Source organism: Astyanax mexicanus, chromosome 10 (genome assembly GCF_023375975.1).
Source record: "Astyanax mexicanus isolate ESR-SI-001 chromosome 10, AstMex3_surface, whole genome shotgun sequence".
NCBI classification, from domain to species: Eukaryota; Metazoa; Chordata; class Actinopteri; order Characiformes; family Acestrorhamphidae; genus Astyanax; species Astyanax mexicanus.
In genome coordinates, this window is record NC_064417.1 from 22,098,685 (window position 1) to 22,118,562 (window position 19,878).

Consider the following 19,878-nt stretch of genomic DNA (forward strand, 5'->3'; position numbering starts at 1 on the left):
AAAGAGAACTGGACAATTTTTTGTCTTCTTTTCAATAGCCTGAACCCCCATCAACGAACAAGTGGCAGCTGGATAAGTGGCTGAACAAAGTGAACCCTCACAATAAGGCACTCGCCAACACACAGCCCGAGAGCCACGGACTTGGCAGCACTCAGCCTGAGGATGTCCAAGCTTCAGAAAACCAGAACTGCAGTAAGAACAAGCCCAGTGCAGCTTTGGCACAAGCAGATCCCAAGGAACGGACCCTGCTTAGTCCTGTCCGAGAAAAGGCCAAGCCCAAGGCAAGCCTGAAAGCTCCGGAAGGTAAGGGTACCAAAGTGAAGGCTGCCCCTGTTACAGTGGATCTCGCTCCCTCCAGAAGAAGCACAGGCAAAAAGCAACCCAAGAAGGTGGAACGATCCTCCAGCAATGAGGAGCACAATTGGCCCAGACCGGGCAACTCTGGGACTACACCAAAAGAGAAAGAACCTCCACCTTTAGAACCTCCTAAACCTAGAGGCAAAACCCCAGGAGGCAAGACTGCCCCTAGAAAAGAACCCCGAAACACTGCAGCAGCAACCACCACCACTACCACAATAGTCCCTGCTCCAACCACCACACCTGCCACCACAGTTCCAGACAAGAAGAAGCATCGAGGTCCTAGTAAGATCATTCCCAAATCAAAGGAGTTCATCGAAACAGAGTCTTCTTCATCCGAATGCCATTCAGATCCGGAGGAACTTTCAAAGGTGCTCCCTTGCCCAGGCCCTAGCAGCCTGAGCCTCAAATCCAAGGACTGTAACAGCAATATCCTGAGCGTCAGCAGCCTCGCCAGCACCAGCAGCACCTCCATACCGGATCCGGGGGCCACAGACTTGCTGGAGGAGCCTCTATTCTCACCTATCCCCATTGTCCAGAATGAGCTTCTGTCGCCACTGCGGGACTTTGAGGATATCAAGTCCCTGTGGGTCAAGATTGAGCTCAGCCTCTTGTCACGGATACCTGGGCAAGAGCCTCCGGAGCCACCACCTACCAAAGCAGAGTGCCGGGAGCCCAGCATCAAGCACAGGCGGCAGCAGTCGCCCGCATCTCTTCCTCCTGAGAAACCAACCAGCAAATCGAAGAGGAAACACAAGGCAAGTTCTCTTGTTTCATACACTCTCATTAATACATTAACTAATATGTTATTATTACATTGTATTAGGACAGTTGCATGGGTGTCAGACGTTGCATCCCTTGGCTATAACTGTAACCTTTACTGTCCCTACTTACCCCTTGCATTACCAACTGTGAGAATCCTGGGTCATCCTGTACCTTGCTTCGCTATCAGCAGCCAGAGCCCAAGAGAGAGCACAATTTGCTATGCTCTCTCTGAGTAGTTAGATGGCAAATTCTTTCCTTATCACTCCCAATTTGATAATGGCTGACACAGGCTTCTGTTGTCAAATGTATAGTAACTGGTGATTCGTCACTTACCTCCAAGCACATCGGCTGCTTAGTGCTTGTCGTCACCCTTACCCTAGTGTTGGAAACATTGCAAGTGATATCTAGAGTTCCAGTATGTGGCAGGGTTACTTGACTTGACTTACAGAAGCAACTTTAAACAGCTAGACATCCCCTTAAAGCCTCTTTCTCTGAAGCTATTGACCTTATACCTCTGTGTATAGTAACAACCTTTAAGCAAAATTGCAAGACCAAAGCATACTGCAAGATTCTTCATGTTTGAATCTGTACTCAATGTTTAAGTGTTCAGTATATAAGTTGAGTAAGGACCCTGAAAATGGCCATGAAATGCATGCTATAGAATATATTGAATGTATGAATGAAAGCAAAAGTATAAAATGAAAACCTGCGCCTTTTGTACCTGCAGTCAGAACATTGTGAGATGTTGAGTGGGAGCAAGAAGTTAAGACTGGAGAAAGAGACCCTGCTTCTCCCACCTTGTATCTCGCCCATCCACAACCACAAGGTCTCCTGCACAAAAGAGTGAGTATTTTTAGCCCCCCTGCCACATTCTGCTTACATTATTACACACTATTGATTTCTGCGACACGAAAGGCCTGACCCGCTAAGTGACTGTTTGCTTTGATTTTTATTGTGTTTTCTGTGCTTGGAAATACTTTCAGCCGTCCTTAACGAACTCACAGCCAAATGGAATCCAAAGCAGTGAAATGAGGACTGGAAAGAGTTTTTAAAGCATGAACTCCGGTTAAAACAAACTCTGGTCCGTTTGTACCTTTAGTGCAGTTCGATTGAGCAGGTGTGAAAACAGTAATCGCACTCAGGTGCAGATCAAAAGAACCGGACCGAGATCACCTAGAGGATTTGGTCTCAGTTCAGTCCCAAACAAACTCTGGAGCGGTTCACTTTGGTGAGAACGTAATCGTAAAGGAACTCATCAACTGATCTGGACCAGATAAACGAACTACAGGTGTGAAAACGCCCTAAAAGGTGCCCTAAACTATGGTCCAGGCCAACATTTTGGAAGCTGTGTGTTTTACCCTCAAGATGGCGCCAGTGTGTGGGGCTTGCCATCTGTTGTTCCTAGCTCTGTATATGATTGTGTTGTCGGTGTCATTTAGCGTTAAAAATACCAACTCTCTTTTGGTGTATGATCACCTGTTTCTATCAGGGATACCAGCTTACTTTAGTACAGGTCAACTTAGGCATGGTCCAGTTTGTTTGTAGTGTTAAAATACTTTTCCAATTGATTTAGACTTACTAATACCAATTAGCAGGAGTTTAGGAAGGCTATGATCTCCTCTTAAACAATAGAAGAAGAAAAAGAACTGGTGTTGTCCCAAAATGTGACTTCCCTTTGCAGTATAAGTATACGTGCTTCTGCTTGTGATTCCTCTATCTACTGTACAGTATCTGTAGATTATTCCTTAAACTTTTTAAGCGACATAAAAGAATCCGAGTGTAATCTGCGGCATGACAAGCATGCACTCAAAGTCAATTTGACTCGAGTTGGATTCTGCCAGGAAGTCAGATTCGGTACAACACCTGGAAAGTCAACTCGCCAGACTAGCAACAAACATTGTACAAATGCAGCTCACATAGGTGATGACAACAGGATGCAACTAAATTATACATTTAATATAAAACTGGGTTCAGACTCTGGTCCAGACTTTTAGGCGTTAAAAAAACACCCTAAGTTAACATGTGCTTGCTCAGCTTGCTTAGCTCCCTCACACCATGTTAAGTCCGTATAGAATATTCTGGGATAGATAGGGATGCACAAGCAGCAGCAGGTCAGTCCCTGCACCCAACTTTAGCTGCAGGTCATTGTCCTCTTGCATTAAACTGACACTAGCGCTCCGGCAGCAGCTAATTTTAGCTATTCAATTAGTGCCAGAGCGGACGAGCGCCAGCCAAAGACGTGCTAGTGACAGAGGTCGCGGAGCCATCCTGTCCGTCTGGGTGTCCACCGCACTGCGACATGACTAATGGCAGCAGATCCTGACAAAGCGATCACAGCAGCTGCAGGCTAAAATATTAGCCTCCGCTAATGCTTGTTACTGGAAGCGTCGAGCACCTCAGGGGCTGTTTAATGATATCACCTGCCCCGCTGGGTTTTAAATCAGTCCGGCTCTCAAGACAGCCTCAGTGCACACACTCCACATTGCCCCCTTTTAATCAGATTAGAAAAGCAAAGATGCCTTTTATTGTTGTTGTAAACCAGTGGTGCCGTATAGACATTTTCACATAAAACACGGCGAAATGTGCTGCAGTTCATGATTGTTTTCCTAAAACTTAGCGTCTTTATTTATCCCTGTGAGCTAAGATTAGCAAGGTAAGCTAGTCTTACCTTCAGACTTACAGGAGACCTGACTGGAATATTCAATTTTTGCTACATTTTTTGCTAAAAAATAGTTCTTGCATGAATTGTATAACATTTATCATCAAGCAGATTTTGGGTATTGATATCTTGGTATTTCACATCAATATGAAGTTGGAATGTGATGTTGAATTTTGATCTTAGTGTCCAAAGTTTAAATAACTTAAACATGTTGTTATCACTATTAAGGTTGTCATGATGGCAGAAAATGTAATAAAAAAAACAAGTAGTTTGTACAAATACACTGAAAGCCTATGATTTTTGATACTAATTTGATATAACAAAAACAAAAAAATAAACCAAATAAATAAATGTATATTTAACCTTTATTGTACAAAATCATTAGTTTCTGTTTTTCCCAGTAACAAGAATGTATAGAGTTTCTGGTTATTAGTGTTATCTTCTCTTTAAATAAGAAAAATACGAACTATATGGTAGAATAGCATTTATATTGATTTGCTTAACTTCTTTAAAAATTTGCAAAATCTATCTATGGTGGTTTTGTAGTTTTGTCTCCTTTTGAAACAAACAAAATTGGTATCAGCTTGGTACCAAAATATATATTTTTTTGAAAAGCATAATCACTATTCGACAAATAATTCACATTCAAATTAGACATTTAACCAGTAAATAATGTATATCAAAGTCAGTGGCCAGCTAGGATGGTTCTGCTAGCCATACATACAATAAATACAATTATTCACCAATTTGTTCAGTGGATAAATACGACAATGTACTAAATGGCACCTTATCTATTTTTAGCCAAATTATGCCCAGCGGCTGTGTGGAAAATGACATCACATTTCAGCGGTGGTTCATTTAAAAATGGAGAGGCTTTTCTCGCTAATTAGGGTGTAGTTAAGTGCTGAGACATAGCCTAGGCCCTCCAGCGTTCCTGTACTGAACGCAGGCGACTGACTGAAGCCGCCACCTTCGGCTCTTTTTATTTCGCGACGGCAGAGCGGCTATTTTTGGCAGCGGAGTCGAGATGATGGCGGGCCGGTCTGCTTCTCTGGAGTGTTGTAATCAGTATTTAGCATGTCTCTTTTCTACCCAAACACTCGCGCACCGCCTTTTGCTAAATGAGTGCCGCACCTCGATAAGAGCGCCGATCCACAAATCCCATAATCAGCTATGAGGGCCTGTTCAGTCACTTAACCTTTCTCCCGCTCACTTCAGTACACAACCTCAGGCACAGACATTAACCTAAGATTGACTTTACATCTTTGCCTTCACGTCTCCCAAACACTCTTAATGTAGTCCACTCCTGGACTCTTCAGTCCTGTTTGACATTTCAGTAGCGTTGCAGCACCTTGGCTAGACCCCGTGCGCTCCCTGGCTCTGTACTTTGTCTGCCTATCCAAGTGCTCTTTGATCAAACAGAGACAATCGAGCGCTCAAATTGGCTGCCACTTAGCCGAGCCTGAGGACTTTGAGCTTCTTGTGAGGGTGGGATTTTAGGCTGAGCTAGTCATAAAAAAAAGATTCTATTTTTTCAATACTGTTTTAAAGTTAAATATTCACACATTAGACTGACATGCCAAATTTTATGGTACTTGGGACTAGTAGAATGTCCCATGACTTTTGCATTCTCCAAACTAAGCTAAAGAGCATTGAATGGAATTTTTTGCAGCATCACTTCACTGTTCACATACACAATTCTAGCAATCACGCTCATTGCCACTGCCACATTCCCACTACACACATGACAACTTCAGAGGGCCTCTTTATAACTTGTTCCAATGATAATTTACATTGTATGCTGGTCAGTGTTCAACCTCATTTAAAAAAAGACCTCACAACTTATACAGGTGTGACTTTCCCTACATCAGTTTCCATACAGCCATCACATGAAAAAACACATTTGATTCCACAAAAAAATCATATATGAACAGTACAGTGTGTCACAGAATCCCCCAGTCCCATTTCCACAGTCTGGGTTGCCAGGTATAGACAACAGCATGTTGAACAGTGTGCTGCAGCCATGGAAACAGGGGAGCTGTCTTATTTTCTGTTTGACAGGTGATCACTGAGCTTCAGTAAGGTTTGTAATCATAGCTGGGTAATTTACCATCGTCATCGCATGTACTCGTTTGTCCTTCACCAGTATTAAGCATTTTCCTGCTTCTCTACTACAGTGTACAGCATAAAGTACAATCAGTGAGATTTTAGGGGCTCTTGCTGTCGGGTGATCCTCATATTTCTACCTGTGTTTCCGTGTTTTCGTCCTGAAGTTCCTCAAAGAAGCAGCCGAGGAAGCTTCTTCCACCATTGCTGTCGCCGTTGTCAGACGAGCCGGTTGGTCGGCAGCGGAGGAGCAGCGAGAGCAGTTCTCTCAGTATGGAGAGCAGCACGGCCGCCCCCACCACGATACCCTCCACCCACTCCCTGCCCCCGTCCTCCTCTTCATCATCCTCTTCCTCGTCACACAAGCACCGCAAAGGAGAGAGCAAGTCCCACTCCAAGACCAGCAGTGTAAGAGCAAATCAGCTTCATTTAATCAATTTAATCTGTGCTCTAATGTTATTGTGCTTTAAAGCAGCATTATGTGAGCATTTTAGTTTTTACTTTAATTATTTTAATAATTAATAATTTTAAACAAATCATGCTGTGGGCTGGCCCTCGTGGACTGCTGTACACATGCATTTGTGGATAAGCTGAGAAATACAGAAGCAGCAAATGGACTGAGTTAGAGTAATATTACAGGTTCTTACAGGATTATGACTTATGCAGGTTATGCAGCTTTATGTGCACAGGTACACATGCTGTGGCAAAGACCAGCCTGACCCAGAGAGTCACTGATAGAGATCCTGTGCTTCCTATTAATGCCAGGTCTTCTCCACAGTTTCTGAATCAGTTTCTCTGATTTTGCTATTTATAAGTATATGTTTGAGTAAAATCAATGAAATGAGAAATGCCTCACATAACAAAAAAGATGCAGAGCTTTCAGACCTCAAATAATGCAAAGAAAACAAGTTCACATTCATAAAGGTTTAAGAGTTCAGAAATCAATATTTGGTGGAATAACCCTGTTTTTTAATCACAATTTTTTATGCATCTTGGCATGTTATCCCCCACCAGTCTTACACACTGCTTTTAGATAACTTCTGGTGCAAAAATTCAAGTGGTTCAGTTTGGTTTGATGGCTTGTTGTAACACAGAGGAGGCAGGATGCAAATGCAAGTCTTTTTTATTATCCATATTAAAACTAACAAAGAAAAGAACACTAAGGAGTATAAAAAGAAAAGGTAACAAAACAAAACACTATGAAACAGAGGATAAACTAAAATACTGAACCAAATAAGCAAACTACGCAAACAAAGAAACAAACTAAATAAAGCAAACCTGAGACACTGAGGACAAACAACACAGCAGGTCTGTGGCTAAACAAAACAGATGAACACAATCTGGACAGAGTAACATTACAAGTTGAGACAAACAAAAAGCGCGACAGAGAACAATGGATCACATGAGGTATTTATACACAGGCAAACACTAGGGACACCTGTGGAAGTAATGAGGGGGCGGAGTTACAAATGAGACACAAGGTGACAACAATAATGGCTTGGGCAGGGCTAGGGCGGAGACAGAACAATAACAAAGCAATGCCATGTGCTCAAAAAAGCACATGGCTGGAAACACAAGACAGGAAAACAGGGCAGGAGCACAGAAAACCAAAAGAGGGAAAAACACAGGACAGACATGGGCTGAGGTGTAACACTTGTGATCATCTATCTTCCTCTTGATTATATTCCAGAGGTTTCCAATTTGGTAAAATCAAAGAAACGCATCATCTTAAGTGTTCTCTTATTTTTTCCAGAGCTGTATTTAGATATTTTTTAATACAGAGGATTTTGTCTGTTTATGGCCAGAGTGATAATTAGACTGAGGTTAAGGTTAGGATTTAAACTGAGGTTATGGTTAGGGTTTTGTTTAAGGTTGTTTAGTTTTGTTGTTTATGTTTTACTGAGTTTAAGAGTTTATTACCAATGTTTTAAATGGACAGAGCAAAATCAAATATGGACGGGGCCTCAGTGTACCATAAACATCATTATGAAGCTGCTTTTAAAGGCGCAACTGCTGCACATAATGTTGCTTTAAATATGTGTTTATGGGTAATAATCACCAAAGTAATGTCTAATTAAATGTGTTTTTTAAAGCCTTACATTTAGAGGTTCCTTCTGGCAAATGCTCGATGATCCAGATAAGATATTCAACCCAAGATAATAAATGACACTACTGTTAAACTAACAAGAACAGTACATCTCCGGGGTGTACTACGGGTTTTAATTTAACACTGCTTGTCTGAACTGGTGTGTAAAGCTCTGCGTATCAGAAGTCAGCGTTACGATCACTCATTAAATACTAATTAATGGAGTGTTTGGACTTAAAATAATTGAAACACGAATTTGCATATCTACCTCATCATCACATTATTATTGTTCCCGCACAACAAAAGAGCGCGACGGAGTAGAAATCATTGCGCAGCAGAGTTTGAATCTTGCACACTTGCCATAGATTACTTCTTCCTCGCTGGAGGCTGCGAGCACATTTCCTGTGTTTTTGCAAAACTAATTACCCTTTTGGAGGGATTTCAAAATAGCCTTGAAGACAAGAAAATGGATGCCATGTGCCCAGTAATCTGAGCCCCAACTCTCCGAGCCGTCCCGGAGACAAAGCAGCGCAGCCTACATGATTCCTTTCTATATTATTTGAGCCGCTAAACGCTAATTAGCATTTTAATGGACTCTTCTTATAGCAGGAGGAAGACAGCCACGCGAAGCCCTCCGGAGGTTTCCACGGCAACGGTCAGACCGAATCCGACGTGTGGCCGAACCCCTCGGCTCTGGCGATGGAGAGCGTGGAACCCAGGAGACCCAAACTCACGTTCAACAACACGTACGTAGCCAACACTCAACAGCATAACGCGCTGACGTGCTGCGTTATGCTGTGTTTTGGTTGGCAGGAGAGTAATAGCTTAAGTCAGACGTTACTGAAAGTGCACAGTCCAGTCAGAACATTGTGATTGGTCAATATGTCCTTGTTGCTACTCTCACTGTGCATTTTATCAGCTCACCTGAGCTCCAAATTGAAGCACTTTATAGCACTACTGATCACCACCATGTCAGTAAAGTCACTGCAGCGCTGACAATGAAAACAATGAAAACCCACCACCCAAATATTACATGCAGTGAAGAAAATCATTATTTGATCCCTTGCTGATTTTGTAAGTCGGTCTGTAATGTTATGGGTAGGTTCATTTTAACAGTGAGACATAGAATTTCAAAAATAAAATCCAGAAAATAACATTGTATAAATTATATAAATGTATTTGCATTTTGCAGAGAGAAATAAGTATTTGATCCCCTACCAAACATTCCGGCTCCTACATACCAGGTAGACGCTCCTAATCAACTCATTAAAGACAGCTGTCTTAAATTCCTGTCACCTGTATGAAAGACTCCTGTCCACAGGATGTCAATCCACATCGATCTGGGGCTCCATGCAAAATCTCACCTCCTGGGTTTCATTGATCTTGAGGAAGGTGAGAGATCAGCCTAAAACTACAAGGGGAAAACTTGCTAATTATCTCAAGGTAGCTGGGACCACAGTTACCAAAAAAAAAAAAAAACACTGGTAACACATTATGCTGTAATGCATTAATGTTTTGGGGAAACTACTTCACCGCATCAGTAGGAAAATGGATGCAGCCATGTATCGTAAATTTATATAATTTATTAGAATGTGATTTACTGAATTGTATTTTTGACATTGTATCTTTCACTGTTAAAATTAACCCAACCCTAAAATTATAGACTGTTCATGTCTTAGCAAGGGATAATAAATAAATATATATAAACATAAATATATTATTTTCTTCACTGTACCTGCTCTGTACATACCTGGTTCTGTGGGGTCTTGACTGTGGGGTCTTAACCTGTAGAACTGATAAGATGGACAATGACTGTAGAAGCAAAAAGGTGGTCATAATATTCTGAATGGACTAGGAGGTATATCAGCTTTCTGTGATTGAAAGATCAAATGTTCTGAGGAAAAAACTAACTAAAACTAACAAAAATAAGGAATATGTCCATCTCCAAAATTTTTTCAGGGTTCAACAGATTAAACTTTTTTTGGGAATTTTGGGGGAATTAAAAAATAGGAGATTTCTGGATCAATCCAGCTCATCCAGTGTTTTATCTAAATTCTTCTCCCATTACAACAGTGGCAGCTTGGGGAGAACTAATTATTTGGCAGCCAAAATAATTCACTATAATTGAATAACTGTGTTGTCATTAATGCAAACATTTATTTGTAGTTTATTTACGGTAATCAATGGTTAAAAAAATGTAAATTAATGAAAACCTGCAAAAAAAATGAATGATTTGATATTTAGTATTCAGAATTCAGTCAAATCAATGTTTCAAAGGCATACCACCAACATTGCGCTGCTGTCTTAAAATTTTAATAACATTATAATAAATAATGTCAGATCAAGTGTATTTCATGTAAAGTTCAAATATATTAAATATTGTCAAGTATAAAGAATATGTTGAGGTTTTAAGTGTGTTGTTTCTCTGATTTAAGAAGTGAAACTCCTGTCAGTTAGTCAGAAGCTTGATCATTTTAAGTGTTAAAGATGGTGAACAGCTGGCGTGCATGGATACTGCTGAACATGTTCCAGTCTGGTTGTGTTGTAGATTCCTGCAATGACGTCACAGAATTTAAAGGGGCACTCAGAAACACAGTTTGTTGTTTGTTGCATTTAATTCATAACCAGTCACAGCCAGTGGCCTCTGGCATGTAGTGTTCTCCATCTAATACATTTAGATGGAGATTGGGAGGAGAGAAGCTGCATATAAGCTGATCAGTTCGAGAAAAGATGGGGTGGTGCTCATCCAACATACTTACCTCAATAAGGCTTCTCATGTTCACTGAATAATGTATCAAATCCTCACAGCAATGCTCCAAAATCTAAACATCTAGTGGTTTAGTAGAGACAGTTACTCCAACAAAAGCAGGGTAGACTCTTTTTAATACCCTTATCACGCAGGTGTTCCATCACTTTAGTGACAGGTGTCCATATATATTCTATGTTGTGCACACAGCACCTCTTTAGAGCAGTGTTAATTTTGACAACAAATTTTGATTTAGTTTTAGTCATAGTCTTGTGACGAAAATAGCATTTAGTTTCAGTCATAATTTAGTCATCTGAAATGTTATTAGTTTTAGTCTAGTTTTAGTCGACTAAATATCATAAGAATATATAAAATATAGAATATATATATAGAATATATAAAATTACAGTCAATTTAGTCGACTAAAATGTAAAGGGTGTAAATGTAAATGCTTTTTCATCAGTTCCCTTGAATTATTAACTATATATATGTATATATATATATATTTATAAAAAAGAAACATTTATTAACTAGTTGTGTAATATTGTTAATGTTTGAATGTGAAATATATTTATATATGATTTAATGTATTTTATTATTGTAGGTATGTGACTATAAATATTTTGCATTTAAAATGTTCATGATGTCACATGATGTGTCTTGTATGCATGGTCTGTTGGTAATCCTGGTCAATGTGTCCTGCTCCACAGTGTTCACAGTGCAGACTACTATATGCAGGAAGCCAAGAAACTGAAGCACAAAGCTGATGCACTGGTAAGCCTTCTGTTGGCCTTCCTCCTCCTCCTCTTCCTCCTTATCATCCTCCTCCTCCTCTTTTTTCTCTTCTTTGCAAGATGTCATTATATGCACCAAGTGGAATATTTTCGTGAATAAAAAACACTTCAGTCATCAGTTTGAAAGAGAAACATTTTAATTGCGTTTCTATTTTTAATCATTAGCATGTTGCCCTCATGCATTATGTTCATTCAGTGCTAATATGTGATCTAAAGATAAGAGCAGGTGTTGGTGTGTTCTCTCAGCTTCCAGAGGATGGAGATGATCTATTCCTGACACTTTACTGCCTTTATAATCACACACAGAGCCGTAACTCATCTGCTCTGCCGAGGAGAGCCATTAGCAGTGTAAAGAAGGTTTTCAAGCGGAGACCTTTACTCAGAGACGAGCTCCAAAAGAACATCGTCGCTCCTTCTAAAGCACTTCACAGAAGGCTCTTTTACTCATGATTTACTAAACAGACTCCAACAGCCCTAATAATTGGATCCAGGCAATTATCTCTGGAGGCATTGTCCTTTATAAAAAAGTTACATCCACTCCACCGTAAATCGGCCCAGTGGTGTAAAAGCCTGGCCATGAATACAGAGCGAAGGGAATTGATGCAGGAGCATAATCTCCGCTACCTAATGAATCTCAGGGCTGCCGCTCGCCTCATATTAAAGGCTTTATTTGGAAATAGATGGAACCTGTTCAAGAGGTGCCTGCGCAGACAAGTGGACAGTAAATCTGTTTTACATTCTGCCATGCGTAAGCCACATAATAGGGATTGCGTTGGGCTCCTTAGGGGCTCGGTGTTTAGCACCATTGATTAGTATCTGATTCATGAGAAGAGCTCATGCTTCCCTATGAGCCCACGGCAACAAATCAGAGTCGTAAAAGCAGAGCAGAATGAATGAGAAGACCCGCTTTTATAAAACAAAACAAATGTTCAGAAGTTGTCAGGAAGTCTTCTTTGTAGCTTCATAAATCTGCGCCGGCGCTGGTTTTAAAATCAGCCGAGTGGTTTTATGAAGACGTTACTGGGAGAGATACTCTGTATCTGCTTAATAGCCTTTATGTCCTCTCTTCAGCTGTTTTCCATTCAGATCAAGCGCTTTAAATATGAAACTGATCTTGTGCCTGATCTTATTATTTCAGAAAGAATCAAGTATAATTGAAATTGTTTTGTGATTTGCTGTGTATCTATATATATGCTTTTAGTCATTTTATTAATATAAACATACTTGATTTACATTCTGTATCAATAAAAAAAAATATGTTCTTGAGGTCTTATAAAATGTGTTGCTCACCTGCTTACTTGTTATACATGCCTTTATGTATGCATGATATACTGTATGTACAGGTCTTAAAAAAAATAAGAGATCACTTCAGTTTCTAAATCAGTTTCTCTGTTTTGCTATTTATAGGTAGATGTTTGAGTAAAATGAACATTGTTGTTTTATTCTATAAACTACTGACGACATTTCTCCCAAATAAAGATATTGTCATTTAGAGCATTTGTTTGCAGAAAATGAAAAATGGTGAGAAATGAGAGACCTCAAATAATGCAAAGAAAACAAGTTTGTAATTATATGAATTCATTCAAGTTTTACGAGTTCAGAAATTAATATTTGGTGGAATAATCACAGTTTTCATGGATTTTGGCATGTTCTCCTCCACCAGTCTTACACACTGCTTTTGGGTAACTTAATGCCACACCTGGTGCAAAAAAATCAAGCAGTTGAGCTTGGTTTGATGGCTTGTGATCATCCATCTTCCTTTTGATTACATTCCAGAGGTTTTCAATTTGGTAAAATCAAAGAAACTCATCATTTTTAAGAGCTTTTCCAGAGCTGTATATTTTTTAATACAATTCATTTTATAATATTTATCGAGTGGCATCCAATATTTTGGCCAACACTGGTTAAAGTTCTCTTACTGTGAATAGTAGTGTTTTAAACATTTACTTATCTCCAACAGATATGAAGTTAAATATATAGCTTGGCTCATAGCATGATAAAGCTACAACGTATTTACAATCATTGTCAAACTTTATCAGCAGTCATTGGGCTCCTCTGTCAAATCCAGGGACAGGCAAAATCTCTTAAACGATGATTAAAAGGCTGTTATAAAAGCTATTAAAAGAAAAAAATTACTGTCTCTACAGAGCCCCCCCCCCCCCCCCCATCATTTGCTTTTGTTTTATTTTGAAACAGTAAAATATTTAAATAAAATTAGTCTTATTTTAAATATTAAAAATAGTTTCACCATTAACCTTTTGATGTTGGATATCAGGTTATCTCTTATTTTTTAGATATTTATGAGATAATTTCGATTTTTTGTCCGACGTGCCCATACTTTTGCATGCCTCTGTACTTGTGTGAAATGTGTCACTAATTGAAAGTTTAGAATCTGCTCTTTTAAAAGAATTTCACTTCTTTCTCTGCTCCCACAGATGGAGAAGTTTGGTAAAGCCGTAAATTACGCAGACGGTGCGCTCTCCTTTATCGAGTGCGGAAACGCTATGGAGCGAGACCCGTTAGAGGCCAAGTCACCGTACACCATGTACTCAGAAACCGTGGAGCTCATTAGGTCAGTGATAGCAAACACTCCTCAATTTCTAAACCTCTCTCTTTTTCTATTTCTCTCTCTCTTCCTGTCTGTTTCTCTTTCTCCTTTCCTCTCTCTGTCTATCTCACACACTCTTATACTATTTCTCTCTCTCTCTCTCTCTCTCTCTCACACTCAAACTTTCTCTATTCCATTCTCGCTCTCTCTTTTTCTCTCTTGCTCTCTCTCTCACACAGACTCAAACTCTCTCTATTCCACTCTCTCTCTCTTTAATTATCTCTTGCTCTCTCTCACAAACTCTTACTTTCTCTTTTTCTCTCTTGCTCTCTCTCACACAGACTCAAACTCTCTCTATTCCACTCTCTCTTTAATTATCTCTTGCTCTCTCTCACAAACTCTTACTTTCTCTTTTTCTCTCTTGCTCTCTCTCACACAGACTCAAACTCTCTCTATTCCACTCTCTCTTTAATTATCTCTTGCTCTCTCTCACAAACTCTTACACTCTCTTTTTCTCTCTTGCTCTCTCTCACACAGACTCAAACTCTCTCTATTTCACTCTCTCTCTTTAATTATCTCTTGCTCTCTCTCACAAACTCTTACTCTCTATTTCCCTCTCACACTCAAACTCTCTCTTTTTCTCTCTTGCTCTCTCTCTCACAGACCCAAACTCTCTATATTCCACGCTCTCTCTCTCTCTCTCTCACAGACTCAAACTCTCTCTATTCCACTCTCTCTCGTTTTCTTTCTTGCTTTCTATCCCTCACAGACTCAAACTCTCTCCATTCCACTTTCTCTCTCTTTTTCTCTCTTGCTCTCTCTGTCTCCCACAGACTCAAACTCTCTCTATTCCTCTCTCTCTTTTGTTACTCATTCTCTTTCACACTGATATTCTCTCTATTCCATTCTCTCTCTCACACACACAGCCATATTCTCTCTCACTGTGTTTTTTACCTTCCCCCTCTCTCACTCACTCACCCGCTCGCTCTCTCTCTCCCTCCCTCCGGGACGGCCACCCTACCTGCCATGATTAAAATAAAAAAAGATGATTGTCATTAGGACCACCGCTGGGCAACTCCGCATTACAAGTCATGCAATTAGCAGCCCTTGTTTTATTAATGTCACGGAGAATGAAAATAGATGGACCTCGAAGCTCATCAGCGCTCTGAGATTCGGCCGCTGCTGATTGAAATCGGAGCTGGGAAAAAAGCCATGTGTGCTCGTGCAAATATACACACATACACACACCCACACATACATACACACACACACACCCACACATACAGACACACAGTTGCTCATCCTACAGGAACCCATAAAATGGGCTCAGGTTAGATCATTAAACCTGAATGATTTCATTAATGCTGATCTGTAAATGTGTAAAAGTACTAATGATATTCTTCTTAACTCTGTAGCTCTGTAATCATTAACATTAGTACTGCAGGCAGCGACGCTCCATAAAACTAAACTACAGGAACTGCAGCTCGATACCTCACTGCTCTCCACACTCACTTGCTTGTTGTGTTGTGTGTGGTTTCAGGTACGCGATGAGATTAAAGAACTTCACCAGTCATTCAGCCACACTAGCAGAGAAGAAATTAGCAGTATTGTGGTGAGTTTGCTTTTCTTGTTAAATCACTGCCGTCCTCTGTAAGAACTGTCTGTGTAGTGTAATATGTTTATTGTGTGAAGGTGAGTGAAAATCTTAGGTGCACCTCACAGCATAAAATATACTATAGGGGTGTAATTATATGTATATGTGGTAACTATTTGATGCACTACAAATACAGTCATTTTACAAGCATGCATGCCACGCAGAAACCCTATAAGCTATAACCTGTTGGATTTGCATGGTATTGTGGGAACAGTAGTTGGTTGGAAGTTTTGCTGGAAGCTTCAAACCAAATATGTGTTTAAACCAAATAACATTCAGAAAAGTGACAATATTAATAATTTGCATTAATAATTTGCATTCCATCACACTGGATTTGAAATTAAACAAATGAGATGCAACTGAAGTGTAGACTTCAAGCAACCCAGAAGTTTTTTTAAGGCAAAGTAATGGAATAATCTGCAGTGGCTGAGCCAATCAGTGGATCTGAACCTTTTCACTTCCTTAAGGTAAAACAAAACACCCACAAACCAGTAACAACTGGTTTGGCAAAGTATCATAAGGGGGAAACCCAGAGTTTGGTGATGTCATTGGGTTCCAGACTTCAGGCAGTCATTGCCTGCAAAGTATTTTCAAGAACTTTTTAAAAATTAACATTTTATTTATGGTACAGTTCATTTGTCTTATTACTTCTGAGCCCCTGATTTGAGGAAGCTTTTTAGAAAAGCTAAATGCTTCATAGGATAGTTTAAAACTTAGAATTAAACCTGTAAGTCTACACAACAATGACATCTCATTTATTTCATTTTCAATCCAGTGTGATGACATGCAGAGCCCATAAAATGAAGATTGTTTCACAATCTAATTTATTTTTCTTGTTTTTTGGGCCTGACTGTATGCATGTTTAATATAGAATATATATTGTTGCTATCACTCCAAAAAATAATTTTACTAAAAGAGCAACTTTAAAGAAGAAGATAATATTTTTCTTACATTTCAATGGAAGTCTATGTAAAAAGATTATTTTTAAGTAATTTTGGAGTATTTTCATTTGTCCATTAGTCAAGCAATTTGGACACAATATAAAGAACAACTTCTATATTTACATTAATGCTAAAAGATGAAAAACATGGTAAAATAGAGATGCTACATTTTTAGGTGACAGACAATTTACAGGTATACACATGCACCATTGCACTGTGTCCCTGTTACACATTTACTATCTATTCTAGTATATAAAATTATATTATATACTATAAAATAGTAAGAACTAGTCTAATCATACCAAATTATTCTTTACACATTTATATAAACATAATAATGATATATCTAATCCCCATTCTCTAATAATACTACTGCTAGCTACACTGCTTTTGAACCACATTAGCCTCATATTTAAAAATAAAAACAAACTTTTTGGGCATATTTGCTGCTGGGGTGCAATCTGCAGATGCAAACAGTATGTAAGCAAGACTATATAAAATAGATAAAATGACAAAGCACTGCATGATGTTCTTAAAACTTGCTCTGGTTTCCCCCCATCATCACATGATTCATTAACATTCTTTTCAACTGTACATATTAATACAGTCATCACAAACATTTTTTTTTTTTAAATGCCAGAACACCGAGGCCTGAGTTTTCAGCATGGCTGTGAGGGTGCTAAGGGTGGCCCCATAAAAAAAAAATAAAAGCCTCTGCATCTTCTCTCGTCAGACATCAGAAGCTAAACCACTTTGCTCGCTCTAAATCTCCCCTCAGCCATCGCTAGTCGACAATCGTCCGTATCTGTGAGGAGAGCTTTAAAACACTGCTAAAGCGCTTAATCAGCTTAGACTGGATCATTATTCTTGTATTTCATTAAGCCATTAGAGGATAATGAAAGATTTCAGCGCGGCGGCGGACGGGCGGGATATATATTCTGGCCCAGATAAAAGGCGTCCGCGCGCTCCCTGCCTGCCTGTCACCTCGCGGAAGCTTGTTTATGTTTGAATGTCAAGGTTAGATTTGCGCTTGTGGCGGGATGACAGTCGGATTAAAATTCAACCACCAGCAGCCCTCCCCGCCCGCCCCGCGCTTGTTAACCAAAGTCATCTAGCATTTGAAGGGGACTTTCAAAGCCTCCTTCACTTAGGTTTTATAGGCCTCAATCAAAGCCCTGATGATGCATTTGAGGTTGCAGGAGCGTTTTAAGGAGGCAGGAAGGGCTGTCAGATGTGTTTTACTCCTGACACCTGAAACCGGAGCTTCAAACGAAACTTCGGAATTCAAATTTTGACGTAAGGGCACGTTGTGTTCGCAGAATGTGTAAAAGAGTCGACAGGTACAAGAAAAAGGCTTGGCAGCCTGTTATGAAAGCTGTCCTACGTCTGACCTAGTTATGGGGCCTGAGAGTAGTACACACTGTTATGGCTTCGAGATGAGGAGTCCAGTCCTATTAGAAATGACAGAGGGCTAGTTGGGTTTCATGGGGCGGTGCATATGTCCCGAGCATCTGCTGTCTCATAAGCGTACCACTGAAAGGTCAGTCATTCTGTGCTACTGGCCATGCACTACCTGCACATACCGGGCGGGATGCATTATTTTTTGGGATTTTGTTTGTTTATTGGCTTGTTTTGGTGTCACATTCCATCACAATGCACCTTAAAACCATTCTGGGATTTGAATTACTTACGTTGCATTTACACTGCTCCGTCACGAAGGAGCAACGCATCCAAATCATTGTCAATGGGAAGCGTCGGCTCCGTCAAATGCAGCCACGCAGTGGTGCATCATCGGTTCCAACGCCGCAAGTCCGGGAGATGTGATACAATAAAAGTTGAGCTTTAAAGGTGAACTTTTTTTTTGCAGCTTTAAAATCAAATCACAATTGGCTCTGCTCCCTACCGTTGTATAGATGGCGCTCTCTCCCCTCATCACTCCAAAGGATGATGACCACAGCACATGGCATCTGTGTGCTGATGTATCGGAACCGGGTCGCTGCGTTTTCCTCCAAGCGCGCTGTGATGCTACTCAGCAATGCTGCATCAGCAGCAGCTCGAAAAGAGGCGGAGTCTGACTTCACATGTATCGGAGGAGGCATACGTTAGTCTTCACCCTCCTGGTGTGTTGAGGCATCACTAGTGATGGGGGAGTCCTAATGAGTGGGTTGGGTAATTGGCCGTGTAAATTGGAAGAAAATGAGAAAAATTAGAAATAAAATTATATTTAAAAAAAAGGTGAACTTTATGCAAATGAATCAGTCCAATGCGATGCATCTATCCAATCAGATAGCAAAGTTTTAGGCTTCCTTGTCCTTTGTGATCAATTCCTGCTTACTTATAGGGACTCTAATCAGTGTAATACAGCGTGGAGAAAGAGCGAGTGAGATTGAGGTTGTTGAGGTCTCTGGTGGGTTTTGAAAATATTAATATACAATTTCATTGAAAAAAGTTTGCTTTTGTTAGCCTATATGCTGCTCTCTAGACAATGTTCTGAAGTGCAGTCGAACATTTATATTTATTAATATACATTTATATGTATTAATTCATAGGAAATAAAGCTTACATAATAACAATTCCCCGTTTATTAAAATGATTTGATTGGCTAACGCAGGGAACGCCTTTGTAATGCAGCGTTAGTGACTTCTACTACTACAATCCAATTCCAAAAAGTTGGGGTGTTGTGTAAAATTGAACTGTATGAATTGTGGAAACGTGGAAAATTAATCTGTCTAATATAAAGCAACAGTGAAATACAAAATACATCCAATAAAACTTTCTTACTACTCCTACAACCCAAATTCCAAAAAGATGGGGTGCTATAAAAAAATTTAAGTGTCTGAATTTCAATTATATAATTGGCATTTTGGAAAGTTATCTGTCAAACATAACATAAACCATCCTGTCACACAAAAATGATACAATAAATATAATATATATAAAATAATAATACATAAATATAATTTATTATAATACTAATTATATTATATAACTTAAAAATAATTTAGTATATGTTTACAGGGAAATTAATGTGTAATTAATATAACATTAGAAGGTGTAAGCTTGATAATAGAGTCTGAAGGCTGAAGGGTTGTAATTATTGTTATTTTGCACAAAAATGTTTAGTTTTAGGAAAAGAGCTTTACGTGTACAGTGGTGACTCACGGGTTAGAGCACTGAATTATTGTACTGATACTCAGGCTCGCCAATGTTGTGCCTCTGAGC

At 39.6% G+C, this 19,878-nt stretch overlaps 1 protein-coding gene across 1 annotated transcript in view; it reads left to right on the forward strand.

The window, feature by feature from the left end:
* Nucleotides 1-19,878, forward strand: part of aff2 (AF4/FMR2 family, member 2) — a 384,893-nt gene that overhangs the window by 347,123 nt on the left and 17,892 nt on the right. The window contains exons 11-17 of the mRNA XM_049484505.1: nt 39-1,119; nt 1,854-1,965; nt 6,055-6,295; nt 8,580-8,719; nt 11,430-11,493; nt 13,949-14,085; nt 15,602-15,673. Of these exons, the coding sequence (XP_049340462.1) occupies nt 39-1,119; nt 1,854-1,965; nt 6,055-6,295; nt 8,580-8,719; nt 11,430-11,493; nt 13,949-14,085; nt 15,602-15,673 (1,847 nt within the window). The remainder of the gene's footprint in view (nt 1-38; nt 1,120-1,853; nt 1,966-6,054; nt 6,296-8,579; nt 8,720-11,429; nt 11,494-13,948; nt 14,086-15,601; nt 15,674-19,878) is intronic.